Raw genomic sequence first — 26276 nt, forward strand, 5'->3', positions numbered from 1 at the left:
TGCTGCTCAAGCAGAGGAAAAAAGCTTAAACAAGGCTTTGGGATCTTACACCTTGTCTCATTTAGAAGCAGCAGCAGCCTGAGTTAAAAGATATTTTGGTAATCATGTGTAGGTATTGATGAGGAAAATGCCACCTGCTGGGAAGCCATACCAAGAGCTGGAGGCAGAAGTTGGACTGCTTTCAGCGGGGCTTGTTTGCAGGGGTGGAGCAGGGCTGGTCTGGGTGGATGCCATTCAGTTCTCTTCCGAAAGCTTGTCTGCTGAAGGGAGCTTCTGAAGGGAGCTGGAAAGTCCTCGTTTGGGTGAGCAGCCCGGCATGGGAGGAGGAGAGGCCTCAAGGGACAAGGTTGCTCTAAACAGGCACCAGGTGCTGGGGAAGGGAGCTGAGGGGGTGGCAGGAAGGGAAAGGCTGTAGACAGTGCAAAAACTACTTGTGGTGGGCCAAACTTGCCGTGGGACCAAACCAAGCTCTTTCACTGATGCCTTTGTGGTAAGGGGAGTGAGATTCCCAGTTGTTTCCTAGCAATGGAACATAGAAAGGGTGGTGGTGTGGGGGGGAAGGAGCCACAAATAGGTTGCAACGGATGCTGAGCCAGCACCAACGGCAGGGAGCGTGGGAGTCGCGGCAGGTGGGTCCTTGGAAGCGCTGCCTTCCAGCAACATGGAGCAAGGGAACGAAGAAAGGCCGGGACACTCTGTGCCTGTGTCCCGGAGGGTGCCTGGAGGGTCCCCGGTGCTGCGCCTGGGGACAAGGGCTGAGCATCCCGTGGTGGAGCCGGAGGCATCGCGCACCCCCGGGTGTGTCCGCATCCGTGGGATCCGCGTCCGTCGGCCCCGGCGCCTGCGGGACTGCCCTCCTCGGCCCGCGGCTCCGGGGCGGGCGGCGGCGGCGGCCCCGCCCGGTGCGGCGGCGGCGGGCGGAGCCGGCGTGCGGGCGCGGCCCCGTCTCCCTGCGGCTCTCGGCGGTGCGGCGGCCCGGCCGGCTGGGCCCCCCGCAGCCCCGGGCATGGGAGCCCGCGGGCCGGCGGCCGGGGCTGGAGGAGGAAGAGAAGGAAGAGGAAGAGAAGGAGGCGGCGGCGGGGGCCGCTGACCGGCGCCGGGGCGGCGCGGCAGCCCCGAGGCCGCGGTGAGTGGAGCGGCGCGGGCAGGCCTGGCCGGGCGGGGGAGGCCCGGGATGCGACCCGGGGGAAGCGATCCTGGTCACTCGCGGGCGGTACCACTCTGGCTCGGGAAAAAGCCTAATTCTGAGGTTGTTTCTCATTTTTTAAATAAGTTTTTGCATGTGTCGGGGACTGGGAAAAATTAGGAGGCGGGGGAGTGTTAGTTGTGTTGAATGCGGCCCCTCGCCCCGCTTTTGGCCGGGAGGTGGCCACCTTTAGGGCATCGAGGCCACCGACTCCCACCATACCTCCCTTCTCCCAGCCCTGGCATGTCTTGTGGGGAGAAGGATTGAGTCCACGGGGTTGAGCATCCCCTCCAAAACGAGCATCACCAGCCCCATGGCACATACTGCACTGGCTTGAAACCCTGGGGACCAGCTCTCCAGCCCCAGGTAGCTTTTGGCCTCTCACACCCTGTACATATGCTGTGGTGGGGGGAGATGACATCATGTTTCATAACCCCCTCCTTAGCAGTTTAAGCCCACTCATGTTCGTGGTGTCCTGTGGCTGCTGCTTGATGGAATGCTTTGCTTTTGTTCTTGCTGAGCATTACTCTCTACTTGCCTCGTGGACCATTCTGCCAAACGGCCCCTAAAACCAGCTGTGATTTTTTCCCTGTTGTATCCCCATCTGGTAGTTGAGGCACCACCACTCTATATACTGCACAGGTTTTTGGGGAGGGTTTTTGGCAGTTGCTGGGAGCAGGCAGGTCCCTGTGTTGTGGGAGTGACAAGGCACTGTGATCGGGGGAAAGTCTGAGCAATGACAGCAAAGCCAGCCTTTTTTCAGAGGGCTACTTTCTAGAAAAAAAATGGATGTGGGATTGGGCTGCTGGCACATGCCAGGACACCCCTATCCACAGGGATACTACTCTGCATCCTGGAGAGAGAAGGGTGGAGATAGTTGGGGCATTGGGCTCAGAGCCTTTGCTAGCACTTCCCTGCCTGCCGTGGGTTCCAGGGTCTGCCTGCCGGGGTGAGTCCTGCAACTGAGAGAGGACACCCCAGTGCAGGGTTGGGTGAAGGATCCCACTTCCCACCTCAGCTCCAATCCCCATACCCATCCAGCGTGGCCATCACTGCCGACTCGGTGCCCTGCGGCTCCCTGGGGAACCCCCTGGACAGGGCCGGCAGCTGCCAGTGACCACTTGCCGGCAGTGTTGGGTGCTATCTGCACTCCTGCTGGGGGTCTTGCTGCAGACCCCTAGCCACCAAGGTCCCTCCAGGGACCATGCAGCAGCTCTGGCCTGTCCTGAGGTCCTCAGGGCTTTGTGAACCCCAGTGCCTGTCCCTTGTGATTGCTTTGTTGTGTCCTAGCAACTTTCCTGAAAGGAGGGACTAGCACAGCAGGGATCAGGACAGGAACCGGGGTGCATGTCTGTGCTGTGGCTTGAACCCGGGCAGTGGCAGGGCTGGGAGAGGCCGGATTGTTTGACTTATCTGGGACTCTCTAGTGACTTTCCCAGCTGGCTTCCTGTCAGGGCTCTGGCCCAGCTCCAGGTGTCATGTGGGAGATAAGGGGACCCTGACTTCCAGCAGTACAGTGTTCTGGGAGGCCTCACCATCAGGAGGAGGGGAGAGGATCTGCGCTGCTGGCTGTAAGCCAGACCCCCCTGGATGTGGCAGGGAACCCTGACTCAGAGGGGCTGGGATGTCCTGCTCGGCTCAGCTTGGCTTGGCTCGGTGTCTGATGTGCAGCTGCTCCCCCGCTGGGTGCCTCGAGGAGGGCCCCTGCCGGTGTGACTCTCATTGCTGCCCCGCTTTGGTGCTGCTGCTGGGATGTAGCTCTGTGGGGAGGTAGCAGGATGGAGAACAGGGAAGTGAGGGTGCCTCAGAAAAGGGTGGCTAGTGGGGATGCCTGCGGTGCCCTTGGGGCATCCCAGGCTGGCCATGTCTTTGGAGAGCATAGCCTTTGTCAAGGGCCCAACCTCTGTGGAGGCTCTTTGTGGCCGGTCTGGAGGTGTCTGCATCCTCTCTCTGGGGGGGGGAAAGGGAAGGGGAGTGGATCTGTCCTGTTGTGGCCTAGGCCTAGGAAAGCAAGGAGAGGGCTTGTTATGTGGAGCTAAGGACCTCTCATATCTTCATGGTTGTGACTTCAGAGCAGGGATCCAGGTGCAGCGTTCCCCCTGGGATGCTCTCTGGCATACCAGCCTGCAAGCCCTTCAGGTCTGCATCAGGCTCGTGTTACTCCTGCTGTCCCAGTGTCATTTGGGCTGGGTTGGGGGCTCAGGCTCGTGATGTCCTGAGCATGAGGTGTCTTGGCAGGATCAGGACCGTGGCTGGAGCCGCCTCCCTGCCCCGCCAAGCGCACATGTCCGCCTGCCCGTGCCCAGAAGATGACCAGGCTGCTCTTGGGGGTGACCCTGGAAAGGATTTGCAAGGCCGTGCTGCTGCTCTGCCTGCTCCACTTCGTCATCATCATGATCCTCTATTTTGACGTCTACGCGCAGCACCTGGACTTCTTCAGCCGTTTCAACACCAGGAACGCCTCGCGTGCCCACCCCTTCTCCAACTCCTCCCGCCCCAACGGCACCGTTCCCAGCTACGGGCCAGCCGGTGCAGAGGCCCCATCCCCCAGCACCAAGCCCAGCACCAACCAGTCTGTCACTGAGAAGCCCTTGCTGCCCTGCCAGGAGACACCTCCTGGCTTAGGTGAGACATGCTGGGTGAGCATTGGGGATGAATTTGGGCTCTGACTCTGAACATGGGGCTAAGGTGGGTGCTCATGGCTGACATCATTATTCCCTGGGCCTGGCTCCCCCATGAAATCGTAGAGAAACCCCAGCCTGGAACTGTATCAGAACAGCTAGTTTCAGGTTTTGTTAGCCCAGTCTCTCTGGGCTCCAGTTTAGGGAAGGTTTTGGGCGCTCTCTGCCCTTGGCAGTGCCAGTCCCCCTTGCGGGTCCCCCTTGCTGTTTGCTTTACCACACTGGGCAGGAGCAGCAGGTGACCATGACCCTGACCATGTCCTGTCCTGTGGGCATCGCCCTGCCCTCCCCTCTCACAGTTGGGCGCCTGCTCATCGAGTTCAGCTCTCCCATGAGCATGGAGCGAGTGCAGCGGGAGAACCCTGATGTGCGCCAGGGCGGCAAGTACACCCCCCCCGACTGCCTACCCCGGCAGAAGGTGGCCATCCTCATCCCCTTCCGACACCGCGAGCACCACCTCAAGTACTGGCTGCACTACCTGCACCCCATCCTGCGCCGGCAGAAGGTGGCTTATGGTATCTACATCATCAACCAGGTGAGAGGGGCAGGGGCAAGAGGGTGGTGGGGCTGGGGTGGATAAGCAGGCATTGCTGAACCTTGCCCTGCAGTTTGGTGAAGACACCTTCAACCGGGCCAAGCTGCTCAACGTGGGATTCATGGAGGCACTCAAGGACGACGAGGAGTATGACTGCTTCATTTTCAGCGACGTGGACCTCATCCCCATGGACGATCGCAACCTCTATCGCTGCTACGAGCAGCCACGGCACTTTGCTGTTGGCATGGACAAGTTTGGGTTCAGGTGGGTGCCCTGGGGAGCTGGGATGTTTCTGCCCATGCAGGGCTGCAATATTTCTCTGGGATGGCATCAAGGCAGCCACCCTTGATCATTGCGTGGGGTAGACATGAGGTCGGTGGCTCGAATCATGGACCTGAGATGGGAGAGGGCACAGAGCCCTGGGTAGGAAGGTGACACAGGAAGGGGTTGGTCCTTGTACTTGGGGTTCCCCATGGGGCTAACCTCCATCTTTGCCTGTTCCTGGGGCTGACCCATTTGCTGTCAACCTGCAGGCTGCCCTATGCCGGCTACTTTGGTGGTGTCTCTGGGCTGAGCAAGTCCCAGTTCCTGAAGATCAATGGCTTTCCCAATGAGTACTGGGGCTGGGGAGGAGAGGACGATGACATCTTTAATCGGTAGGTGCCCAACCCCTCGCTAGCACTGACTGGTTGCGGTGTAGCAGGCTCCCCACCGAGCACTGAATTAGCACTGTTACTGCACTGGTGTTCCCGGTTTTGTGGGAGATGTGCGTGGGCTGTGGCACATGTCAGGGAGGGATTGAATTACACTCCAACTTTGGGTTTGGTGACCCTTGTGGATAGAACTGGTGTTTCCCAGGGTGCTGGAGGGCTGTGGGACACCCCTCTGCCTCCCTTCTGGCTCAATCCTGCAGTGTGGTATGCACTGTACCCGCAGGGTGGTGTACCTGTGGGCTCTGCTCCATACAGGGGCTGGGATGCTAGGCTTGGATGTGTCCAGGGCTGAGATCAAGAATATGGAAGCATCTCAGTGGTGTCCGTGCAGCAGCCACGCAGTCATTCTTGCCAGCAGCTGCCAGGCAGCAGTACGGCTGCGTGCCAAGCAAAGCCCAATCCCCCCATATGCTGCATTGGGTGCTAGAGCAGGACAGTGGCCACCTCACCTCCTATGGATTCCCCCATGGTGCTGCCCAGGGAAGCAGTGTGCAGCCAGTGGGGTGTAACCAGCATGTGATGGCCAGACCAGCAAAACACCCCTGTGGGGGCCCTGGGCACGAGACAGTTGATTTCCACACAGGGTGCGCTCAGGGTGGAGGACAAGAAGTGTGGAGCTCTGGAAGAGCTTTAGGCAGCCCTTGATCTGAGGGAAGGGCTCCAAGGGAAGGGCTAGGCAGCGGCATTCAGGGAATGTAAAGGGCCGGGGCCACAGAGGGAAGGAGGAAGCGAGGGAGGGAGGGATAGATGGCTGCACATGGATGGCTGCCTGTGTGCGGCACCGGCTGAATGCAGCTGCTGGTGCCTGGATGGGAGTGGCACTTTAGGCTCACTGCCATGGGGCACGTGGCACCCTAAGTCATGACACTGGCCTGGGTGGGGCCTGGCTTTGCTCATCTTGGCACAGCTTTGTTTAGCCAGGGACAGGTTTCTTTTGCCTGGGGTGTGACACTGGAGGTCTCTGGGCTGGGGAATGTCCCACCCTGGTGCCCGCACACTGATCCCACCCTGCTCCTGGCCCCCAGCATCTCCCTGAATGGCATGAAGGTGTCAAGGCCCGACATCCGCATTGGGAGGTACCGCATGATTAAGCATGAACGTGACAAACACAACGAGCCCAACCCGCAGAGGTGAGTGAGCTACAGGGCTGGGGCGGTTGGCACGCTGGGCAATCACTTGGCTGCTCACCCCCCCAGAGGTCCAGCACTGCTGGCACTACAGCAACGCATCCCTCCATCCTCATCCTGCTCTTCTTTCCACCAGATTCACCAAGATCCAGAACACTAAAATGACAATGAAGCGGGATGGGATCAGCTCACTGCAGTACCGGCTGGTGGAGATCTCCCGCCAGCCCATGTACACCAACATCACAGTGGAGATCGGCAGGCCACCGCCCCGCCTGGCCCGCGGCTAGTACTCCTGTCACTGGGAACCCCTGTGCCTAGGCTGGCTGGGCATAGCAGGTTTTGCCCCAGCTCAAGAGCCAGGACTGGACAGGGATGTTTTCTGCCTACTCTGCTGCCTTCTGGAGACGGCTGCCCCCCAGCCAGCCCTTTGGTCCCCAGGATTTCTCCGTCTCCCCCATCCCCACGAGTGTGTTTGCAGGACCCCTGCCCCATACGTGGTGTGTTGGTGGATGAGCCCAGCTGCCCTGTGAGCAGCTCCTGGCACAGACGGAGGGGGCAACCCCAGGCCTGGAAAGGAGCCCCCAGTCCATGCCAGCTCCTGCCTGCACCCTGGGTGGGGAGGGTGAAATCCCACTGCTCTGTGAGAGCTGGAGGGTCCCCACCAGTGCTGTGAGAAGTGGGGTGCAGGCTTCCCCCTTTACCAGTGCTGGAGCCACTGCTGCCCCAGCTGGGGATGGGAGCAGTCTGGGGGCCCCAGGCAGGCAGGATCAGGGCAAGGTTGCCGCCCTGGTCAGGCACTGCCCATGCTCCCGGGCACACAGACATGGCTTGCTGTCTTCCTCTGCTTTAGTCTGGTGCTTAGAGCCGGGCCCTGTCTCAGCTCTGCCAAACAGAGACCTCTGATTAGCGAATGCCCCTCGCTGTGCCTCAGTTTCCCCTGGGCTGGGGGGATGGCAGCTGTGTGCCATCACTCTTGCCCAAAGGCAGGTGCTGTGTGTGTGTGTGCAGCCCCTGCCTGCGCCTGCTCTCACCTGCCCTCCCCCCTTTGGTGGGGGAAATAGGGCTCATTTGAACCTCCCAGCGCCTCTTGGTGGGGGCTGGTACCGCCCCTCTAGCAGGGAGGGAATCTTCCCCTTGAGGTCTCCCCTTGTCTGCCTTCCCCCTTCCAGGCCAGGGGTGGGGGGCTGCAGGCAGGAGAGGCCAGGACCATGCAGGGCAGGAGCCCTGTGCCCCTCCATGGGACTGGGAGCCCCAGCACCCCTGACACTCCATGGGGGGCTAGGAGCAGTTGGGGTTGGGAGCAGGGCAGCTCGCCAGGGCTGGGGGGCACCGGCGACTTTTGTACATTTGAATGTCTGACCCTTTTTTCAGCGTACGTTGAATGCAACGTTCGGTCATAGAGACCGGGGGTTTTGTATTTAATAAAAGTTTGAAAAGTTGGCAGGCTTTGTGGGGGTGGGAGAAAGCACCATCTGATGAGGAAGTGGGATTGTGGAGTATAGAGGGGAAGTCCTGTCTGCCACCTCCAACTGCTGACTGGGAGGCAGAGCTCCTGCCTCACCCCATCCATCCTTGGGGGACGCCCCCAGCTCACTGAGCAATGCAGGAGGCCTAACGAAGTGCCCACCTAGGGTGATGTGCAGCTGCCTTCACTGTGCTATGGACAGTTGCTGCCCTCCCATACATTTGGAGCGTGCTTTTCCCCAGCAGGGATAAGCCCATCCTCCATCCTCTGCCTTACCTCCAGCTGGTTTTATACGTCCAGGTAGGGCAAAGGAGAATTCTCCAGAACCTAGCTGATTGTTGAGTGCCATTACCTGGCATCAGCGGGGAAAACAGCTTCACCCATTTGGTGCGGTCTCCTACTCTTCAACCCCTCCCTTCGCCCACATGGTTCCCAAAGAAGGGCACAGCAGGACACAGCCTCAGGAATATAAATCTCATTAAAATCTAGGATACTTTAGAACTCTACACCAGGAGAGACACTGGCACAGGCAGCGCTGCCCAGGGACGCGCGCGTTATTGCTAACAATTAGAGGTGAAGAGTAGTGGCATGACTCGAGGGGCAGGGCACGGGCACCATGCGGGAACCTGCGCCCCTCGCCGCAGCACGACGGGGGGCTCGGGACGGGGAGCTGGAACATCCTGCTGGGGCTCGCCGCCCACCGCCTCCCGCCACCGCTCCAAGCTGTGCCATGTCCCTGTGCCAGCCTCGGGGCTGCAACAAAGGGAGCACAGGGTGCTGGCTGGGAGGGGAGCAAGTGGGGTAGGAAGGGTCTCATCCCATCCACCCCAAATCAAGAGCTCCAAGCCCTTTGGCTGGAGCTGGAAGACAGATTTAAAACTGCCCGGCCTTTGCCAGTGCATCCTGTCCCACTAATACTGGTTGGGGACTAAGCATCCCCAGATGGCTCGGAGCAAGTGGGCTGGTGCAGCCCTTCGTGTCTCCGCTGGTACCTCTTGCTAAGCAGCAGCTGGGGGAGGCCGGTCCATCCTGCTCCCCCTTAGCACCATGGAGGGTCCTCCCCTGCCAGCGCTGGAGCTGCCAGGGAGAGCTGGACCTCATCCATGTCTGATTACCCCCTGGCCAGGCTTAAGTACTCCCCAGCCTCCTGCCCCACTGTGGGGCAGGCAGCAGCATTGGGCCGTGCCCATGCTGCTTGTGGCTGTGCCCAGCTTTGCAGGCGATGCCTGGCCACCCAGAAGGGCACCCACAGACCCCAGTGGGGCCATGGGGTGGAGAGGTGCATGGAGGGGAGCATCCCAGCTCACTGCCTGCACAGCCCCGGCGTACCGTGCATATGTGCATGCCCACGTATGCCACATGTGTGCCCATGTTTTGTCTGTGAGGGACACACACGTGTACTCACGTGTGCTCTAAGTGCTTGTGTCTTGTGCCATCAGATCCCCCTGCCAGTGCAAGCAACATGCTTGCCCCCCATCTCCCTGTGCTGGCCTGGTGCATGGCAGCACCCCTGGGTATGACCACCTGTGACACCCAGTAGGCTCTGAGCCACAGTGGGTGTGCACCCAAGCTGGGGGTCTCTGCAGTGCCAACCCCTGCCACAATGGCCTTGTGCACACAGAGGCCACGGGCAATCCTGGCATGCCCAACCCTGGTCCCACCCCATGTCCTCCCCATGGGAAGGTCAGGAGGGTGCCCCATGGCAGGGCAGGCTGCCTGGCTTAGGGAAGGGGGGGTGGGAGCCTGGGAGCATCCCACCCCCCCCATCCTGTGCATACCCCCAGGTCAAGGCCCCTGCAAAGTGCCTCTGGCTCCCGGCCCTCCGGGGCTGTGCCCCCTCCTCTCTTGTCCCAGCGTCGAGCACAAAGGTTACCGTAAACACGAGGGTTAACGAATGCCACGGGGGCGGGGGCGGGAGGGGTTAACCGGCAAGGAGGTGGGGGGTCTCGGGGATGGGTGCTGAGAGCCCCCATGGTCCGGTGCGGCCCGGAGCCAGGCTCCGCCAGCGGAAGGTGCAAGAGGGGTTAGAGGGGGTGCGGAGATTGTGGGGGGTCACAGTCTGGAGTCCTGGCTGTGGGCTGAGCCATTGCTGCCCTGCACGGGGGATGCAGCCGCTGCTTCACTCTGGGCCTTCTCTGGCTGCAGGGGCTGCACCTCCAGGTGGGACTCGGTGGAAGGGCTGAATGCCGGGGCGTAGCGCCCGCTGCGGTGCTCTGGCAGCGCTGGGCCCCAGTCCTTGCTTGCCTTCGTAGCATTTTTCAAGCGCTAGAAAGGGAGAGGATGGACACAAGATTAGCACCCGCCATCCTTCCCTGCCCCAGTCTGCACCAACATGCCAGCAGCTTCCAGGGGTGCACAGACATGTGGTGCCCTATGCATGCTGCCTGCACACAGCCACTGCTGACAGCTCCAGTGAGGTCAGGGACAGCCTTGATGCTGCCCCTGGCCACCCACCTCAAGCAGTGTGTCCCCCTCAGAACGGCACACTTTGTAGATGGCGTAGATAGGGATGCAGATGACGGAAGAGAGCGCCATGAGGAAGCCGATGCTGATGGCCCAGGTAGGGTAGACATAGTCATTGTAGGAGATGGGCCGGTATTGGATCACTGTGAAGACCAGGATGAACTGGGAAGGGATAGGCAGGATCAGCCAGTGGGGAGCAGCCCGCTTGCTCTGTGCCCCCACAACTTCCCCACTCTGCCCTATTGCTGCTCTCCTGAGCCCAGCACTCTCCAGGGAGTGCCATGGTAAGTTCCTCACCCAGGTGAGCTCCTCACCCACTCCTCCCACAGCCCAATGCCCCATGGTTGCGATGCTCACAAATATGATGGCAGGTGAGATGAAGCGCCAGCATATCTGGAAGAAGAGTGGGGGAGGAAAGCCCAGCATCATCTCAATGTCCTTGAAGTAGTTGCGGTGCCCTGGAGAGAAAAGTGACCATCAGCCCTGGTGGTGACCTGAGCCCTCTCACTGCCCACCCAGCTCCAGCCCCATCGTGGTGGGACCCACGAGCCTCCCCAGGCTGCAGCTCCTGATTGGGCAACAGCCTCCGCATGCAGCACAGACCAAACTGCTGATTGGCCAGATGTTGGAGCAAACCCTTCACCATTGGCTGGCTGGGTTAGCCATACCATCCCTATTGGCTGCAGGCAGCTGCACATACCATAGATGTACATGATGGCCACACACATGATGCAGGAAATGACCACCAGGGAGAAGCTGGCAGCGTAGTTGTCCATTAGCAGGAGCCAGTAGATGCCCGCCTGGAAGACAGATGCATTGGCACAGCTGCCCATGTGGTACCACCGCTGCTGGCAGGGCAACAGCACAGCCATGCTGACTGTGCCAGCAACGTGCAGCTTGGATTCCACCACAGCTGGCATGGCAATGCCTGATGCCAGAGTCAGCATGGAGACACTTAATTCTGGGTACCGTCCCCAGTGCTGGCGTGACAAGACCAGCCCCTAGCTGTCACTACCATCACAGTAGCAACAAAGTGGATGTGGCTAATGAAGGTGACCACAGCAATGGCACCCTGTGACGACAGTCCCATGGTCACCTACCTGTGTGGTGAGCGGGACGCCCAGCAGGAAGCCAGCCACAGCCACTCCCAGCGTTACAAAGGTCTTTTTGCGGATGATCCACTCGTTGCCCACCTCATCCACAATGGCTGTGACCAGAGTCTCCAGCAGGCAGAACTACATAGGGGGCAGAGGGGGCAGTTGTCACCACCCTGGCCCCACCATGCCGCCCCATTTGAATGTGCTGGCCCCACCATGACCTACCTGTGTACCCAGCCCCAGGAGGATGAGCATAAAGAAGAAGAGAATGGACCACAGTGGCGAGATGGGGAGCAAGGTGAGGGCCTCAGGGTAGGCGACGAAGGCCAGGCCCGGCCCGTGGTCAGCCACCTTGGAGACATCCACACCCAAGTGGTTGGCCATGAAGCCAAGGATGGAGAAGATAACGAAGCCAGCATAGACACTGGTAGCACAGTTGGTAATGCTGATGATGATGCTGTCCCTATGGGAAGAGGAGTCAGGACTGGCAGTGGACACGAGGGCAGTGGCAGGGCTGGGGGACTGCGGTCGGGCACTCACCGGTAGCAGTTGTTGTTGAATTTGTTGTAGGAGGCCATTGTGATGAGCCCGCCCCAGGCACAGCCCAGCGAGTAGAAGATCTGCGACGCTGCGTCACCCCACACCTGTGGCAGTGGGATCGTCAATGCTGTGCCCCCAGCACTGCTCAGCCCTGGCTGCCCGCCACCCTTTAAAGGTCCCTGCTCACCTTGGCATTGAGGATCTTGTCCCACTGGGGTGTCAGGTAGTACATGATGCCAGTGACGGCCCCCTCCAGCGTGATGCCGCGCACGAAGAGGATGGTGAGCACCACATAGGGGAAGGTGGCCGTGAAATACACCACCTGTGGGGCAGCACCTCAGTGAGGTGGGGATGGGGGCAGGGGTAGGGACACAGGCAGGTGTGGCTAAGGTGTGGCTACGGGGTGGTTATGGGCTGGGGTTATGGTCCAGAGAGTGGTGATAGACCAGGAGGAGAGGGTATGGTCCAGAGAAGGGACTATCATCAAGGAGGTGGGACCATGGCCACATGGGAGAAGCTGTGTCCAGAAGGGATGTGGCCCAGTCACAGGTGTGGCCTTTCCCAGAGTGGAAGGAGCATACACAGAGGGCAGGGACAAAGAGGAGGAGCTGTGCCCAGAAGGGATGGGGACATGTCCACAATGGGAGGTTCATTCCCAGTAGGGGAGGGGCTATGCCTAGAGGGGACATGACCATCTATCCTGAAGGCATGTCCACACCCACAGGGAGGGGCCTGGAGAGGGAGCACACAGGTACCTTCCCCGAGGATTTCACGCCCTTGATGAGGCAGAGGAAGACTACAACCCAGGAGACTCCAAGGCAGCCCAGGAGGGGCAGCCGCACCTCGCCCAGGTTCCCGATGTCATCCGACAGGTTCAGCACATACCTCCTGTATGGGGAGGGGGGGAGCAGTGTCAGTGGGGCCCAACCTTCATCACCTCCCCCATATACCTGACCCCAGGCCCCGGTACCTCCAGTACTCCTCGCTGGGGCTGGTGCGCTTCTGGGTGGTGTTGAGGAGCTGGGTGATGTTGAGGGCAACACGGCTGGAGAGGTTCCCGTCCAGCACCCCCACGCAGTCAGGTGTGTTCCAGGGGTTGCTGCAGTACGTCCAGGGCAGCACGCGCGTCATGGACACAAAGAAGTAGTAGAAGGCAATACAGATCACCACGTTGTAGTAGATCCCGATGTATGTGGACACCACCATCATCCCGTAGCCCACGCCTGGGAACAGCACCGGGGAGGCGTGAGCGGCAGGGTGCGGCGGCACGGCACGGCACACAGCACCAGGGGTTGTGGCATGGGAGCAGTGGCCTGCATGCAATGCTGTCAGCAGCCTTGCAGCCATGCTGCGGCTCAGTGCCTGGCTTTGGCACAGGTGTGAGGAGCACTGTGCATGAGATCCTCTACCTCCAAACAAGCCTAGTGGTGCTGAGGGTCCCCATGGACACATGGCAATGCACACAGGTTGCAGGCAAACCCTTGGGGTCTGCAACCTGACAGAACAACTGGATGGGGGTCACTCCAGGCTACAGTGATTTCAGGCCTGCAGTTACCTAGTGGCCACATGAGCACAGGGAAGTGCACCCTAGGCTCAGCATGCCACTGTGCAGAGCACACAACAGTGTATGCATGGGCTGCTTGCACTCAGACATGAGATTGTGGGCGTGTCACCTGGCAAGCAGCCTGCAGGTGTGGGCCAGGGGAGCCAGCAGCATGAGAGCACACTGGTAAGCCAGGAGATGCACCTGGAGCAGGGTCCAGCCATGGCAGGGCAAGCACGTGGGCAGAGCACCTGCTACCTATGGTCTAGGGAGACCACTGCAGAAGCATGCCCACAGCAGGACATGCCACAGTGTGTTCAGGGGACCTGAGTGGCCTCTGCAAGAGTGATGCGCTGGGGACACGTGTGGCATATGCAAGGATGTGTGGGTAATGCCTGCAGTGGATGCCAGCGCAGGGAGGGGGTTTGCGCAGGAGATGTGACGCATGTGCACGGGGGCACGTGTAATGCGTGCAAGGGATGCCAGGCAGGCTGTGCAGGACAGTGTAGCCAGGGTGGGCATGTGCACAGGGGACCAGTGCAACACAGACCGTGATCTGTGCGCAGGGCATGCATGTGCAGGACTGCATGAGCTGCAGGTGCCTGCACCAGGCCATGTGATGTGCCAGAGGTGTGCATGCACCCCAGGGTGGGTGAGGGTCACACCAGCTGCCACGCACTGTGACAGCAGGTGTCCCATGCTGGCCTGTGCCAGTACGGACAGGCAGCTCCTTACCTTTGAACATGGGGCTGACCCTCCAGACGCCAAGGCAGCCCTGGCTGGCAAACTGCCCAAAGGAGAGCTCCATGAAGAAAAGAGGGATGCCGCAGAACACGAGCATGATGAAGTAGGGGAACATGAAGGCACCTGGTGAGCAGGAACCAGAGGATGAGTGAGCAGTAACCCCAGGCACAGCTGTGTTTCCCATGCCCTGCACCACCCCAAGAAATACCATGCAGGGGTGGGGTGCACACCCCCACACTTGCCCAGGGGAACCCCACTCCCCCAGCCCCCTCACACCCACCTCCCCCATTGCGGTAGCAGAGGTATGGGAAGCGCCAGACGTTGCCAAGGCCCACAGCATAGCCCACGCTGGTCAGCACAAACTCGATCTGGTTGCCCCAGTTGCCACGCTTGACACTCTTCTCCTGCTTGCCCTGCTCCCCGGGCACGGCGCCGTTCTGCAAGGAGATGCAGTAGGATGTGTCAATTGGGGACCCCCCTGCTGGCCCCGTTGGAAGGGTGACAGCTGCCAAGTGGGACTGGGAGGTCCCCGGCATCCTTCCCCATCCCGCCCCCCCTGCCTGCCCCTGCCGCCCGCCACACACAGGCAGTGCCAAGGAGGGGGAGGGCAGCAGTGTCGGCCCCCCCCAATCAATGGCTCTGCCCAGAGCCCGGCTGCAGCAAAGGGAGAGCCTGCTACTCATACAAAGCAGGTCCAGGCGCCAGAGCACAAAGGGGCCTCTGTTCTCATGCCCCCCCTACCCAGCGCCCAGCTAGAGATGTCCTGCTGGGTGGCCACTGCCCACGACTGAGGGGGAAATTGTGGGACCCCTGGGTTGAAGTAGAAGCCCCTCTCCATGGGAAGTGAGGTGCAGTGACTAGAACTGCCAGGGGCCTGGGTATCCCCCTGGAAAATGCACCCTGCTTCAGCCAGGGTCCTCCTGCCAGCTCAGCACTAAGCAAGGGCACCATGCCTGGGGCAGTTCACAGGGGGTCCCATGCAGTTGGGTCCCCTGCATGGACAGCCCCAGTTCCCAGTTGTTTCTCACTGCAGGGGACTGGGGGCCAGGAGGGCAGAAGGGGCAAGAAAGGGCGCTTTGTGCAGACTGCCACACAATGTGAGCTCACACCAAGGAGGACAACAAAGGAGATGAGTGCCTGTCACCCCAGCAGGGATGGCACCCATCACCCCATGGCTCTGTCCCAGCACAGCTCTGGGGTCATACTAATGTCCTGCATGGATGCTGTGGACCTCCAGCAGGTTAGGCTGAGGGTAAATGGCATTTCACAGTGCAGGGGTGCCCCAAGCCCTCCCCTCCTCACCTGAGGCCAGGTGATGGATGGGTGCATGGGGTGAGGGTGCTGGTTGCCCGTCCACAGTCCCACAGCACCCATACTCCTACAGGAGCAGCACAGAGTGCCAGCAGCCCTAGGAGCCTGTTGGAACTCCACAGTGCTGGTCTCACCTCCACGGACACCCCAGCGCCCATGCCCACCTCATGCCTCTCCCGCAGCTGCCCCCCTCTCCGTGTGCCCCCCACAATGGCTGACAGCGGCAGTGAGTGGGCCACAAATGGGAGCCGTCACTTTGGATCTGCTCACGCCGGCGGGGCGCAGGCAGCAGGCGCGGTGCACCTAACCGTATCATTTGATTAGGGCCGGCACAGCCGGGACGTGATGCCCAGCGACTCCAGCACCGCGCTGCCAAACAAAGCCATCTGCTGCGAGCGGGGCCCGCACGCGCCGTGGGCTGCGGGGGGGCTGCAGGGGAGCAGGGCTGCAGGACAGGGGCGAGGGGGCATCGGAGGGCACTTCGGGCAGGGCTAGAGGGGCAACACGCTGCCGTGCCCAGCCGGGGAACCAGAGTGCCCCCACCTGACCCTGTGAGCCAAGGGTCCGTCAGAAACAAGCTCACAGCAGCTCCAGGTGCTGGGGGACCTCCCTCCCAGCAGAGGTTCTCTTTGTGGGGTGCTGTGCAAGAGCAGGACTCAGGCGTCCCCAAAGCAAGGGACAGGACACTGGCAGTGTCCCCACGCCAGGGCACACTGCCCACTCGACCAGACTGATCCCATCAGGAAGCCTCTGATTAAGCTGCTCGCACTAACGAGGCTCCTAATGAGCAGTACAGGCAGCAGGAGTGGGGGCAATGCTCCAGCCTCCCTGACAAAGGGTCTGGAGAGGAGACCAGATACACTATATGGCACTGGCTCAGCCAGAAATCCTGGTGCCCACAGGGGACCTCATCCAAGCCATTGCTCTGCTTAGGTGACCCTGGCTTCACTCCCAAGCCTCATGGAGCACCCCGAATTTGAGTTGCTTGGCACCAGTGCAATAAAACCACCAGGCCTGTGCTGCTCCCTCCTCGTTCCCCGCAGCACTGGGCTTTGGTGCACTTGTCCCCAATAAGGGGGCAGCCACATGTGTCCATGCATGCACAGGCGAGCACACGTGAGCAAACGCGTGCTCACCCATCAGTTCGCTACAACCCCCCCTCCCCAAATCTAGGAAGGTCACCCTGTCCTTTACACTCATTAACCACCCTCCCAACCCCACATGGTAAAAGAAGGGGGTGGACAGAGGGAACCCAGACATCTAGGAAGATGAAACTCCCCCCTTTCCCTCCTGTAGGAAGGGGACAGAGCTGGAATGCAAAGGGAGAGCTGCCACCCAGCAACAGTGCAGTCTCTGGGGAGACCAGGTCCTGCTCCCAGGCCCCAGATTTTCCATGCATGTAATCCAATGCAGCTTCAAAGGATGCCTGTCTTGAGTGATAACTTCAGGGAGAAGGAAGGATGTCCTGGGCACCCCAAACGTCTCCAGAAGGGAAGTTCCAAAAGGGAATATCCAAAACATCCCAAAACGGTACATTTGGGGTGCCCAGGGCATCCTTCCTCTCCCTTCCCCAGGGAACCCCCCATACACCACGGCCAAAACTTCCCCAGACCAGCAAAGCAGGCATCATCCATCACCCTGCCTGGCACCAAAGTCTTTCTCATGCTAAGCAGCATCGCCTCACACAATGACAGCCTTGGCTGGGGTGCCCGGATGCCCCCCACTTCCCCAAGGGGCCCTGATTTATGGCTGGTAAGCTTGTGATGGTGGCAGGGCCGATACTGGAAGGGGATGTCCTCATGGGAGACATCTCCAGCATGAACCCCCTCCTCATTTTCCCCATTCAAACTGTCCACATGGGGGTATGCCAGCCCAGCAGAGGCACTCTGTTGGGCACAAACCTTATTCAGCCCCCATGAGCCAGTGAGGGACCTTCAATTTCTCCATCCAACCTCCAGCTCAGGGGCTGTCATGGCTGCTCCTGAAATGCCAGCAGAGGGTACCAGTACCCCTGATGTCATTAGCCTGATGACATTGCTCATTGCCACGGCAATGGCAACAAATTCATTTCTGATTTAGGCAGGGGCTGCTGGATGATAGAAAAATACACTAGTGATATCATTTGCCACAGAAGTGGCCCTTCAAGGGCAAGAAATTGGGGTGCATGATGTTGGAGCCAGATGAAGCTCAGCCTGAGATGGGGGTCCCAAGGGATGGGGTCACTTAGAGAGGGGGTGCCCTGGGCGCCCTTGCTGACTGTCTACTGATCCTGGGTGCTGGGGGCCCTACAATCAGGCCATGCACTCCTTGTTCCCCGGTACATGGGGTAATGAATCCACAAGTGTCATCCCTGCATCAGAGGTTGCTGTGCCCTGTGCATCCTGACTCTGCCAGCCTCACCAGCACAGCCTGACTCTCCCTACACTTTCTCTTTGGTGCCCAGTCCTGGTGTAGCAGAGGCATGTTGTGGGGGAAAAGGCATCTGGCATGTTGCTGGGGACTGTCCCAGGGCTGGGGTAACGCAGTGATGAGGGGCACACCCAAACCCCAGGACCTCCCACAGGCGTATTACACAGCCTTCACCATCCCTCATTGCAGAAGGCTGTCCAGCCCCAGCGACGGCCCTGAGCATGCTCTGCGAGCCACCAGGACTGCCCTGGGGTGCCCGGGGCAAACTTTGACATTGCTCGCTGATGCCCATGAAAGGGAAGAGGGGAGGGGGGGAGGAGGAGGATCTTTGCTATACTCTGCCCTTGCAGCACGGGGTTGCAACCCAGGTGCTGTGCACCTCTTCTGCAAAATCAGTAGATTCCAGGGATAACAAACACACAACCGTCAAGCAATCTCTTGTTGCTCCCAACACAACTGAGGCAATGGAGGGGTTTGGTGCCATGCTCTGCCCTCCCTCCCTGAAGCATCCCACATCAGCGGCTGTGGGGCTTGGGGGTACCTCTCCAGCATGCCATGGCACAAATCTACTACTGCAGCTCAGCCCTGCAGAGCCATCACCCCTCAGACAGTACAAAGAGTTTTGGAGACCCATGAGTGGTGGAGGGACAGCACTGGCATGGCCACCAATCCACTTGGCCCACCACCCACTCTGCCCCCCCAGACCCTGCTCTCACCTGCCCACTGACCTGCTGAGAGGGTCCGAGGGGGCCTGGCTGCTCACAGCTGCCATCCGGGGGCCCAGGCTGGACGGCTCCGTGAGTCCCCAGCTTCATTGGCACCTCGGGCTCCGGCGCAGCAGCAGCCGCCCGCCCTCCCGCCTTCCCCCGCCCGCTGCCTCCAGCGCTTGGCACTGCTCTCCACTTGCCTCCCAGCCAGGCTCGGCCCCCTGTCACCCGCCCTGATGCAGCACCGGCACCCCACCACGCCACCTGCCCTGGCACCATGCCTGCCTGGCCCACCCCGCAGGCACTGCCGTGCCTCTGCTACCCCCCACGAGCTGCACCCCCACGAGCCAGGTGCCCTCCCTGGCTCGCGTAGGCAGGGCAAGGCAGAGCAGGCTGCACAGCGGGCTCAGCCCTGTCCCACTTAATGAGGCCTCATTAGCGGGGTCCAGCTGCTCACAGCCCTGCACGCTCCAGTGGGCAGCACTGCCCTCCCTGCGGGCACCGCTGCCCGTCTGGTCGGGGCCAGGAGCTGCTCTTGGAGCATAGCAGAAGATGACATTCCCTCAGAGCCCCCTATTTCCATGCCTCAACATCCCGAGCCCCACACATGTATTCCTGCCCCTACGCCATCATCTGCACAGCAGCTTAGCCATGCATGTCCAATCCCAACCCTGGGGGTTCAAGGGCTGCAGGAACAGGGTGTGGCTCTGCTTGGGGGTAGGGGCACAGGGACAAGCCCTTCTGCTGGCACATCCCCAGCCTGGTGCCATGATACTTCACTCAACTATATTCACGTCATGCTACCGGTGACATCATGGGCCCTCCATGGCAACCCTTACAAGGTCACCGCCCCAAGGGGGACCATCTGGCTGGCAGGAGGGCTGAGCCACAACCCCTTCACTGCCCAGGCACCCCACAGCCTCCCTGCTCATCCCTTTGCCAGCACGAGGTGGGACCCTGGTGGGGTGGTGTGTCCCATAGGAGGCCAGGCAGAGGGTGCCCTGCGGCCAGGCTCAGGGTGCCCCAGCTGCTCCCAGCCCTGCGTCCCGGCTGGGGAGTGTGGCCAAGGCGCCAGCGACGCATGATGGCGCACGGAGGGCGGGGGGACGGGCCAGCGCTTTCGGGCGACCATCTGGGGTCCGGGCAGCAGCGGCTGTGGGCACACACGTGAACAGCACACGTGTGCGGGGTGGGCACTCAACCTCCCACAGGCCAGCACCCAGTGCTTGTCCCTGTCCCCTCCTGCACCAGCCACCCAGTAGCCTGGGACATATCCCACCCATGGGATGGCAGCACCCATCTGTGCCACCCGAGCCACCCCATGCTGTGCCAGCCCCAGTGACCCCAGCCAAGTCCTGCCCTACATGCAGCCGGGCAGCTCCGTGCCCAGACACCCTGCAAGGTGTGTGGGCACCTTGTGGGCATCCCTCTATGCCCAGTTCAGCTCAACACTTTGCCTGGGCCATCTGTGTCCCACCACCACGTCTTGCCCTGGGCACGTTGCACCCCCTGCCTGAGGAGCGGTGCACCTTAAAGCAGCCTGAGCACAGCACAGCAGGACCCACTGCCCTGTCCTGCAGATGCCAGACCCCGTGCCAACCTTGCCCTGTGGGAGCAAAGTGCCGCTTCCCCGGCAGCCCAACCAGCAGACAGAGGGGACAGCCAGCTGCATGGAGGCACACTGCTAGAAACAAAGCCTGCAGTAGGACCCTCATCTACCCTGGCATTCTGGTCCCCAACCTGGCTGGTGGTGCTGGGGCTGAACTAGAGAGACAGGGGTGATGGGTGCATGGGGGGTGGTCCACAGGTCTTCCAGCTCCCTTCCAGGGCTGCAGGGTGACTGGGGTAGGAATGATGCCCAGGGACCTGTCCCAGTGCCACTATCCCCTAGCTCAGTGCTTCCCGACAGGGCTGCCTTTCTCCGGCCCCATTCTACCAGGGCAGACATGATTCTCCCGGGGCGTTCAGGCAGAAAAATCCCCCGCCAGGCCCCCCCATCACTGCCCCTTGGTATTCCGGGAAGGGCTCCTGCAGCCAAAAGCCACTTCCGCAGCTCCTGCCGCTGGTCAGTGGCACTGCGCTGCTGGGGGTGTCTGGAACAGGCAGGGACCCCCCAGCCCTCACCCGGCCTGCAGTGCACTGGGGGCAGCACCCTAGTGTGTAGTCAGGGTGGTCTTGGATGACACCAGGAACCTACCTGAGCTGGGCAAGCTGCAGCCAAAGACTGCCTGGCCCTGCCAGCAAGGCAGCCCTGGGAGTCAGGAGTCACTGGCAATGTTGGAGACTGAACAAAGCACCCCAAAGACAACAAAACAAAATGTCCTTAAAGGCCTGGGAGGGAGAGGCAGTCAGACCCTCCCCTGCGGCTCACAGGGATCCCCTCTGCCCAGCTACACAGGGACTGATCCAGCCCCTGGAGCTGTCCTGCACTCCATTGGGTATGGGCAGTCAGAGCATTTCTGGGGCTTGGGAGAAGTAGGGTGGGCATGGACCCTCTCAACTGCCTCCTGTTTTGGAGTAAGCATTCAGAGCTTAGCAGGGGCACCCCAAAACACAGATCCTGCAAAAGCAGTACACATCACCCTTGCTCTCCATGCCCCAGGTGACAGGTGGGGAAACTGAGGCAGAGACACATTACTCACCTACTGCCTCCATCACCCCTGTCCCTCCCCAGGTGGGGCACAGTGGGCACTGTAAACTTGTTCAGCCCCAGGCACTGCACATAATGCTGGGCAGGAGTTGCATGGTGACAGCCTGGCTGGACTGGGGGCGGTGAGGGGGGAGCTGCACCTACAGGCAGGGATGAGAGGACAGCCAAGGACCAAACTTTACGAGGTCACTGGCAGGGCCCTGGAGGCAGGCCAAGAAGATTATGTTCCTTTCCCAGGGACTCAGGCAGCTCAGTAGTCAGAATCTAGCCCACTGCAGTTCCCCCTGGGGCTCACAGGATGCAGGAATGGGGATGATCAGGAGCTGCGATGCTTTCATAGAGACCTACTGTTCTCCCTACAGACCCAATAGCAGCAATGCCCTCTGCAGGGTTATCATTGCACCCTGCAAACAGGGGAGGTCCAGGAAGAGGTCTGAGAGCCAGGGCGGCCAACACAGCACGTGTCAGACCCTGTTGCACCTGACAGCCTGGCCCTGGGGTGGGCTGGTCAGGTACTTCTGAGAAGCGGGTTAAAGATTTATGGAGAGTGGGTGGGCACTCCAATGTCTGGCTCCCTGACATGGGTGTCAGGCTCAGCCCCCACTGCAATGCTGACTGCTCTGGTCATAACAAGAAAACATCAATCACATGGAGTCATGGCAAGTGCCATTTGCAGAAGTGTGTCCCCATGACAGACCCCTGACAGTGCCCAGATGACATCCTCAGCACCGCCCTGTTACCAGTCCAGAGCTTCTCCAGAAGAAAGCTGCCTTACTATCCCACCAGTTGCCACAGCCGCTTCTCTGTTGGGGGCAGGATGGGCACTGGGCTCCCTGCTGCAGGCACGGCCAGCGGGGCCATGCTGGGACACACAAGCAGAGGAACTGTGTGCACACAGGCGCGCTGGAAAGCACTTGCTGGAGCATGCCGCTCCCTTGGCTCTTGGCTTCCCAGGCAAACCCTGGCTCCCAGCCCTCCAGCTGGAGTGTGCAGCTATTTCAGGAAGCCCCCTAGGAAGGGGAGGGCCCGGTGACCGTGTCAATCTCAGCATTCAGCTCCTATCCTTTGGGAAAAAGCGAAAAAGCCAAGCCAAGCCTGGGGGCTCACCTGCCCAAGGGAGCACAGCAGCCTGCCACAGGAACCCAAGCTGCTACAATCATGGGGCCATCATAGCCTTCCAACAAAGACATGCAGCAGGCACATCCCACATCTGACTGGAACACCAAAGCCACCCCTGGCGCAGGCAAGCGCACGGCAGCTCACAGCACACTGCAACACGCCACTCCTGAGGATGCAAGGTCAGGCACTACACTGGTGCCCAGAGAAACCTTACTCTGCCAGTCCACCATCCTACCAACACAGTCCCAGAGAGCCCACTGGGTGAAGGCAAGGAGAAGCACCCATAATCTGTGCCCCTCTGGGGGCACCTGGCTTGGAGGAACACCTGCACCGTTTGCCGACAGCAGGCGGTAGAGCTGCCTGCCTGCAGAGCTGGGGTGGGTGATAAGGCTGGGCAGAACGCCTGAAAACAGGCGATAGCATCTCCAGGAACAGCGAGACACCACACCCGAAGAGCCCCACAGGCAACAGTCTCATTGAGAGAGAGCATCAGCCCAAAAATCATCATGCTGGGAGAGCACTATGGTGCCACAATCCCAACTGGAGGTCCTGGGAGGGCGTACCAAGTCCTGTGGGAGCCCCAGTGACTTGCTCCCTGCGCCAGGTTCTCTGGGTCCCTGAGGCAGTGGCGCACACCAGCCCACTCCCCACACCCCTACACTTACCAGCAGCCCCTCGCTGCACTTATCGGCCATTCCTGGAGGCTGGAGCACGGTGCCGGCTGCCCAGTGCAGGGTTCCTTGCCCTCCTGCTCTCTGTCACGCAGCACCAGCACTAGTGTCCTTCAATCCACCGTCAGAGCAAGCTGGGCAGAGGGGAGAGGAGAAATGTCACTGGTGGGGTGGGCACATCCCCACCGCAGGCCTCCCCCTCCCTCCAGGAAATGGGGGGCTGTGCCAGACAAGTCGCTCCCCTCTACCTGCCTGCTGGGTAGCAGGACTCCTGGTGGAGGACGCAGGGCCTGGGACTGGGTGGGTTGGTGGCAGGGTCTCTTCCTGCTGGCTCCCAGCCCTTGCAGCGTCTCTGAACCCCCTGGCACCCACACAAGCGGCGGCTCCCAGGTGTTTCCCAAGAAGCAGTTAAAGATTTACCCGGTGTGGACAGACGACCTTGCGGACAGCTGGCTGCTGGCCCCCCGGCAGGTGGGCGTCAGGGGCCGTGGGCAGGAGCAGGGGCCCCTTGAGCTCTCCCCCAGTGAGAGATGAAGCTGAAGTGGCTGCAGCACACGACAGCACCGGGACTGGGCGCTGAGCGGGGCCAGTGCAGGGCTCAGCTGCCGCGCAGGACACAGATGGGAAACGATTGCCTTCTGCCCCGGTGCATCGCATGCACGTGCAGTGCAGGGGGGCCGAGCCGCTGGGCTCTGCCGGGTGCCAGGTGCTGCTGGACAGTGCACGGGCACAGGCATCTGTCTCCCCGGCCCTCACCCCTGCCCCAGCCCGGGGCTGCTGGAGGCCCCAGGGGAACACTGAGGCCTGACCTCACTGGAAGGGACAGAGGCTCTTGCAAAACCCCAGTTTGTCTGTGCAACAAGCACTGGTATTTGCAAATCCCACACTAGTGCTCATTACTCTTGCTGGCTGAAGAAGGACCCCTGACTTACACCGAGGGTCCCCGACTACCACCAGCAGCAGTCAAAACCCAGGGCCTATCCCCAGGCTGCCATGACTGAAGCAATCAGCAGAAAACCTTAAGACATAAGGAAGGAGCATGGGCAGTGTAGATAAGAGGAAAGAATCCACGGGCTGTGGTGTGAGCCCCTAGCCCCTCCAGCACAGACAGGCTGCTGCCAGCAGATACTGCAGATGCTGCACCCCACTGCCAATGCCCTCCTCAGCAGTGGCTGCATTTCCAGGGGAGCTGAGATGTCATCACTGCCACAAGCCTCGTTCCTCGCATGGCACAGGGACCTCTCAAAGGTGGGAGGTGCAGGCTCAGAGGCCAGACCTCCTCCCCATCACACACCTATCGCCAGCCAGCCAAAAGCTGCCCACCCTGCGGCCCTGAATTCACACCGGGAACTGATGCCGTGCCATGGGAAGGGGGAGTACCCAAAGGGCCGGACGGCTGACACTCCCCTCGGGGTCTGCCAGGTGCTGATAAGCCTCCGTGAGCACCGTAGATGCCGCTGGCATTGGCTCCCAGCCTGACAAGAACCGAGCGCGAAGCCAGCGGTGGTGTGGCAATGGGACGGATGTAAGGATGCCCGAGGCTACAGCATCCCCTGGCATAGCCCAGCAGGGACGAGGATGCAAAGCACTGGTGCCACGGGGTGGCTCTGCCAGAGCTGTGGGATGCCATGACAGACCACGGGGCAGCGCAGCTCGTACTAGAGTACGAGCACCTTTCCACGGGTAGCACCCTGGAAACGGGGACACCTGGGCACCCACAGGAGTTCCCGGACAAGATGTCACACCTCGGCGCGAGGAAGCAGCCCACAGCATCCAGCGGAAGGCCACGGATGCCTGACTGAAGGATGGAGCCCGTGTCCCTTCCCGCCCGGCAGACCGGCGGCCCGATGCACCGGTGCAGCCGCTGCCACCTGCGAAGCCATTTCTTCCGCCAGCATCCACCGGGCCCACCGCAACCGGGGTTCCCCGGTGCCCACGGAAAGCGGGCAGCGGGCCGCCCTGCCGCCGCCATGCTGCCCTCCCGCCCCGCGGGGGCGGCTCCGGCGGCGGCTCCGCGGGCAGCGCCCGCCGCGACGCGCCCGCCGCCCGGCTCCCCCCGCCGCCGCCGCCGCCGCCGCCGCCCGGTGCAGTACGGTGGCGGGGGGGGGGGCCGGTTACATCAGCCGCCACGTGGTGGCTGCTCCGCCGCCCCGCCCCGGCACATGCCCGTGGAAAATTACCGCCAACCCCCCCGGCCCGTCACCGAGCCGGGCTGCCCCGGTGCCCGGCGCCCTCCCCGGGTGCGGCGGCGGTGGTCCCGCTCTGCGCGCCGCGCCCCCGCGCTCCCCCGGCACCGCGCCGCCGCGCCGCGAGAGCAACAGATGCGGGACCGCCCCGCATCCCGCTATCCCGCTCTTCCGCTCCCGACATCGTCCTGACGGGTGGCCGCTCCCGGTGCGGCTAACCGATGTCCCCGACCCCGCCGCTCCGGAGGCCCTCGCCGCTCTCGCCCCCTTCCCATCCTTCTTCGGCAGCCTACCCACTCCTCCACTCGTCCCATCCCCAGGGTTGCTACGGCCGCTGGACGGGCCGGGCACCCGGTGCCTGAGGAGGTGCGCGCCCCTTACCGTGCCCATGCCGACGCCCGGCCCCTCCCGCCGCGTCGGGTGGGCCCGCGGGGGCGCCGCTCCGCCGCGCCCAGCCCGGTGTCGGTGTCAGTGCCGGTGCTCCACCAGGCCCGGAGCCGCCGCCGCCGGTGCTGCCGAGTTAATGAAAGTTTGGAGGTCGGTGGGGGCTGGCGCCGCCTCTCTCGCCCCCGCCGCCGTGCTCCGCCCCCCGCTTCGCCGCGCTCCCCAGCGCCCCGCCTCGGCACCCGCACCGCGCCTCGCCGCACCGGGGGCACCGCGGGCACCGCGGGCACCGCGGAGGGCGACAGCGCACGCGGTACGGCGGGAACACGGGCTACGTACGGCACACACACACACACACGCGTGGGCACACGGGTATACACGGCAGGCACGGGCATGCGGCACGCATGGGCAAGCACGGGTACACTCTACACTTGGCACATTTGGGCATGCATACACATGGCAGACTCGGCACGCATAGCCACCGGTATCCCACATGCAGCCCACAGGCATGTGGACGTGGAGGGGCATATGCGGGCTTGCACAGGCATGCGGCACATGTGAACATGCATGGGACGTATGGTCACACAGAGGCTCCCGCTGGGCACACGTGCATGCCCACACACACACACCCCTGCACACACGCATTTTCACACACTGAGGAACCGCCACACGCAGCCTGCACACGCTGCCAGGGCACAGTGCCACGGCAATCCCGGGCAGCGGGATGGCTGCAGGCTCCAGCCAA

At 61.5% G+C, this 26276-nt stretch overlaps 2 protein-coding genes across 5 annotated transcripts; one reads left to right on the top strand and one right to left on the bottom strand.

The window, feature by feature from the left end:
• The first annotated feature begins 913 nt into the window (after positions 1 to 913).
• Positions 914 to 7683, top strand: B4GALT2 (beta-1,4-galactosyltransferase 2). Of its 2 annotated transcripts, none has more exons than XM_066192691.1 (7): positions 914 to 1126; positions 3425 to 3811; positions 4167 to 4402; positions 4476 to 4666; positions 4936 to 5058; positions 6141 to 6245; positions 6379 to 7683. In XM_066192691.1, exons 2-7 carry the CDS (start codon positions 3496 to 3498, stop codon positions 6527 to 6529), a joined length of 1122 nt encoding a protein of 373 aa, XP_066048788.1. In that variant the 5' UTR covers positions 914 to 1126; positions 3425 to 3495; the 3' UTR covers positions 6530 to 7683. The 2 variants fall into 2 exon arrangements, with proteins under 2 accessions (XP_066048788.1, XP_066048789.1); XM_066192692.1 differs by lacking the exon at positions 914 to 1126 and adding an exon at positions 1484 to 1552.
• A 484-nt stretch (positions 7684 to 8167) lies between these two features.
• Positions 8168 to 25694, bottom strand: SLC6A9 (solute carrier family 6 member 9). Of its 3 annotated transcripts, XM_066192689.1 has the most exons (14): positions 25529 to 25694; positions 22956 to 23095; positions 14375 to 14531; positions 14086 to 14217; positions 12778 to 13030; positions 12563 to 12695; positions 11995 to 12129; positions 11808 to 11911; positions 11493 to 11730; positions 11271 to 11405; positions 10871 to 10970; positions 10528 to 10628; positions 10162 to 10332; positions 8168 to 9972 (listed from the first exon to the last, which is right to left on the bottom strand). In XM_066192689.1, the coding sequence occupies exons 2-14, from the start codon at positions 22983 to 22985 to the stop codon at positions 9760 to 9762; spliced, it is 1902 nt and encodes a 633-aa protein (XP_066048786.1). In that variant the 5' UTR covers positions 22986 to 23095; positions 25529 to 25694; the 3' UTR covers positions 8168 to 9759. The 3 variants fall into 3 exon arrangements, with proteins under 3 accessions (XP_066048786.1, XP_066048784.1, XP_066048785.1); XM_066192687.1 differs by lacking the exons at positions 22956 to 23095; positions 25529 to 25694 and adding an exon at positions 18531 to 18670; XM_066192688.1 differs by lacking the exons at positions 22956 to 23095; positions 25529 to 25694 and adding an exon at positions 18543 to 18666.
• Positions 25695 to 26276: the final 582 nt, after the last annotated feature.

The sequence above is a fragment of the Chamaea fasciata genome, unplaced genomic scaffold (genome assembly GCF_029207755.1).
Source record: "Chamaea fasciata isolate MVZ Bird 193981 ecotype frontalis unplaced genomic scaffold, bChaFas1.0.hap1 SCAF_10, whole genome shotgun sequence".
Taxonomy (NCBI): Eukaryota; Metazoa; Chordata; class Aves; order Passeriformes; family Sylviidae; genus Chamaea; species Chamaea fasciata.

Excerpts from the sequence above, each read along its gene's own strand:
- SLC6A9 (XM_066192687.1), bottom strand. The coding sequence starts at position 18,629 with ATGAAGCTGGGGACTCACGGAGCCGTCCAGCCTGGGCCCCCGGATGGC. Across the intron at positions 12,696-12,777 it reads CCCAGCGAGGAGTACTGGAG|GAGGTATGTGCTGAACCTGT; the intron begins GTACCGGGGCCT and ends CTCCCCATACAG. Across the intron at positions 10,971-11,270 it reads GCGTCCCGCTCACCACACAG|GCGGGCATCTACTGGCTCCT; the intron begins GTAGGTGACCAT and ends TCTGTCTTCCAG.
- B4GALT2 (XM_066192691.1), top strand. The coding sequence starts at position 3,496 with ATGACCAGGCTGCTCTTGGGGGTGACCCTGGAAAGGATTTGCAAGGCC. Across the intron at positions 4,403-4,475 it reads GTATCTACATCATCAACCAG|TTTGGTGAAGACACCTTCAA; the intron begins GTGAGAGGGGCA and ends CTTGCCCTGCAG. Across the intron at positions 5,059-6,140 it reads GACGATGACATCTTTAATCG|CATCTCCCTGAATGGCATGA; the intron begins GTAGGTGCCCAA and ends CCTGGCCCCCAG.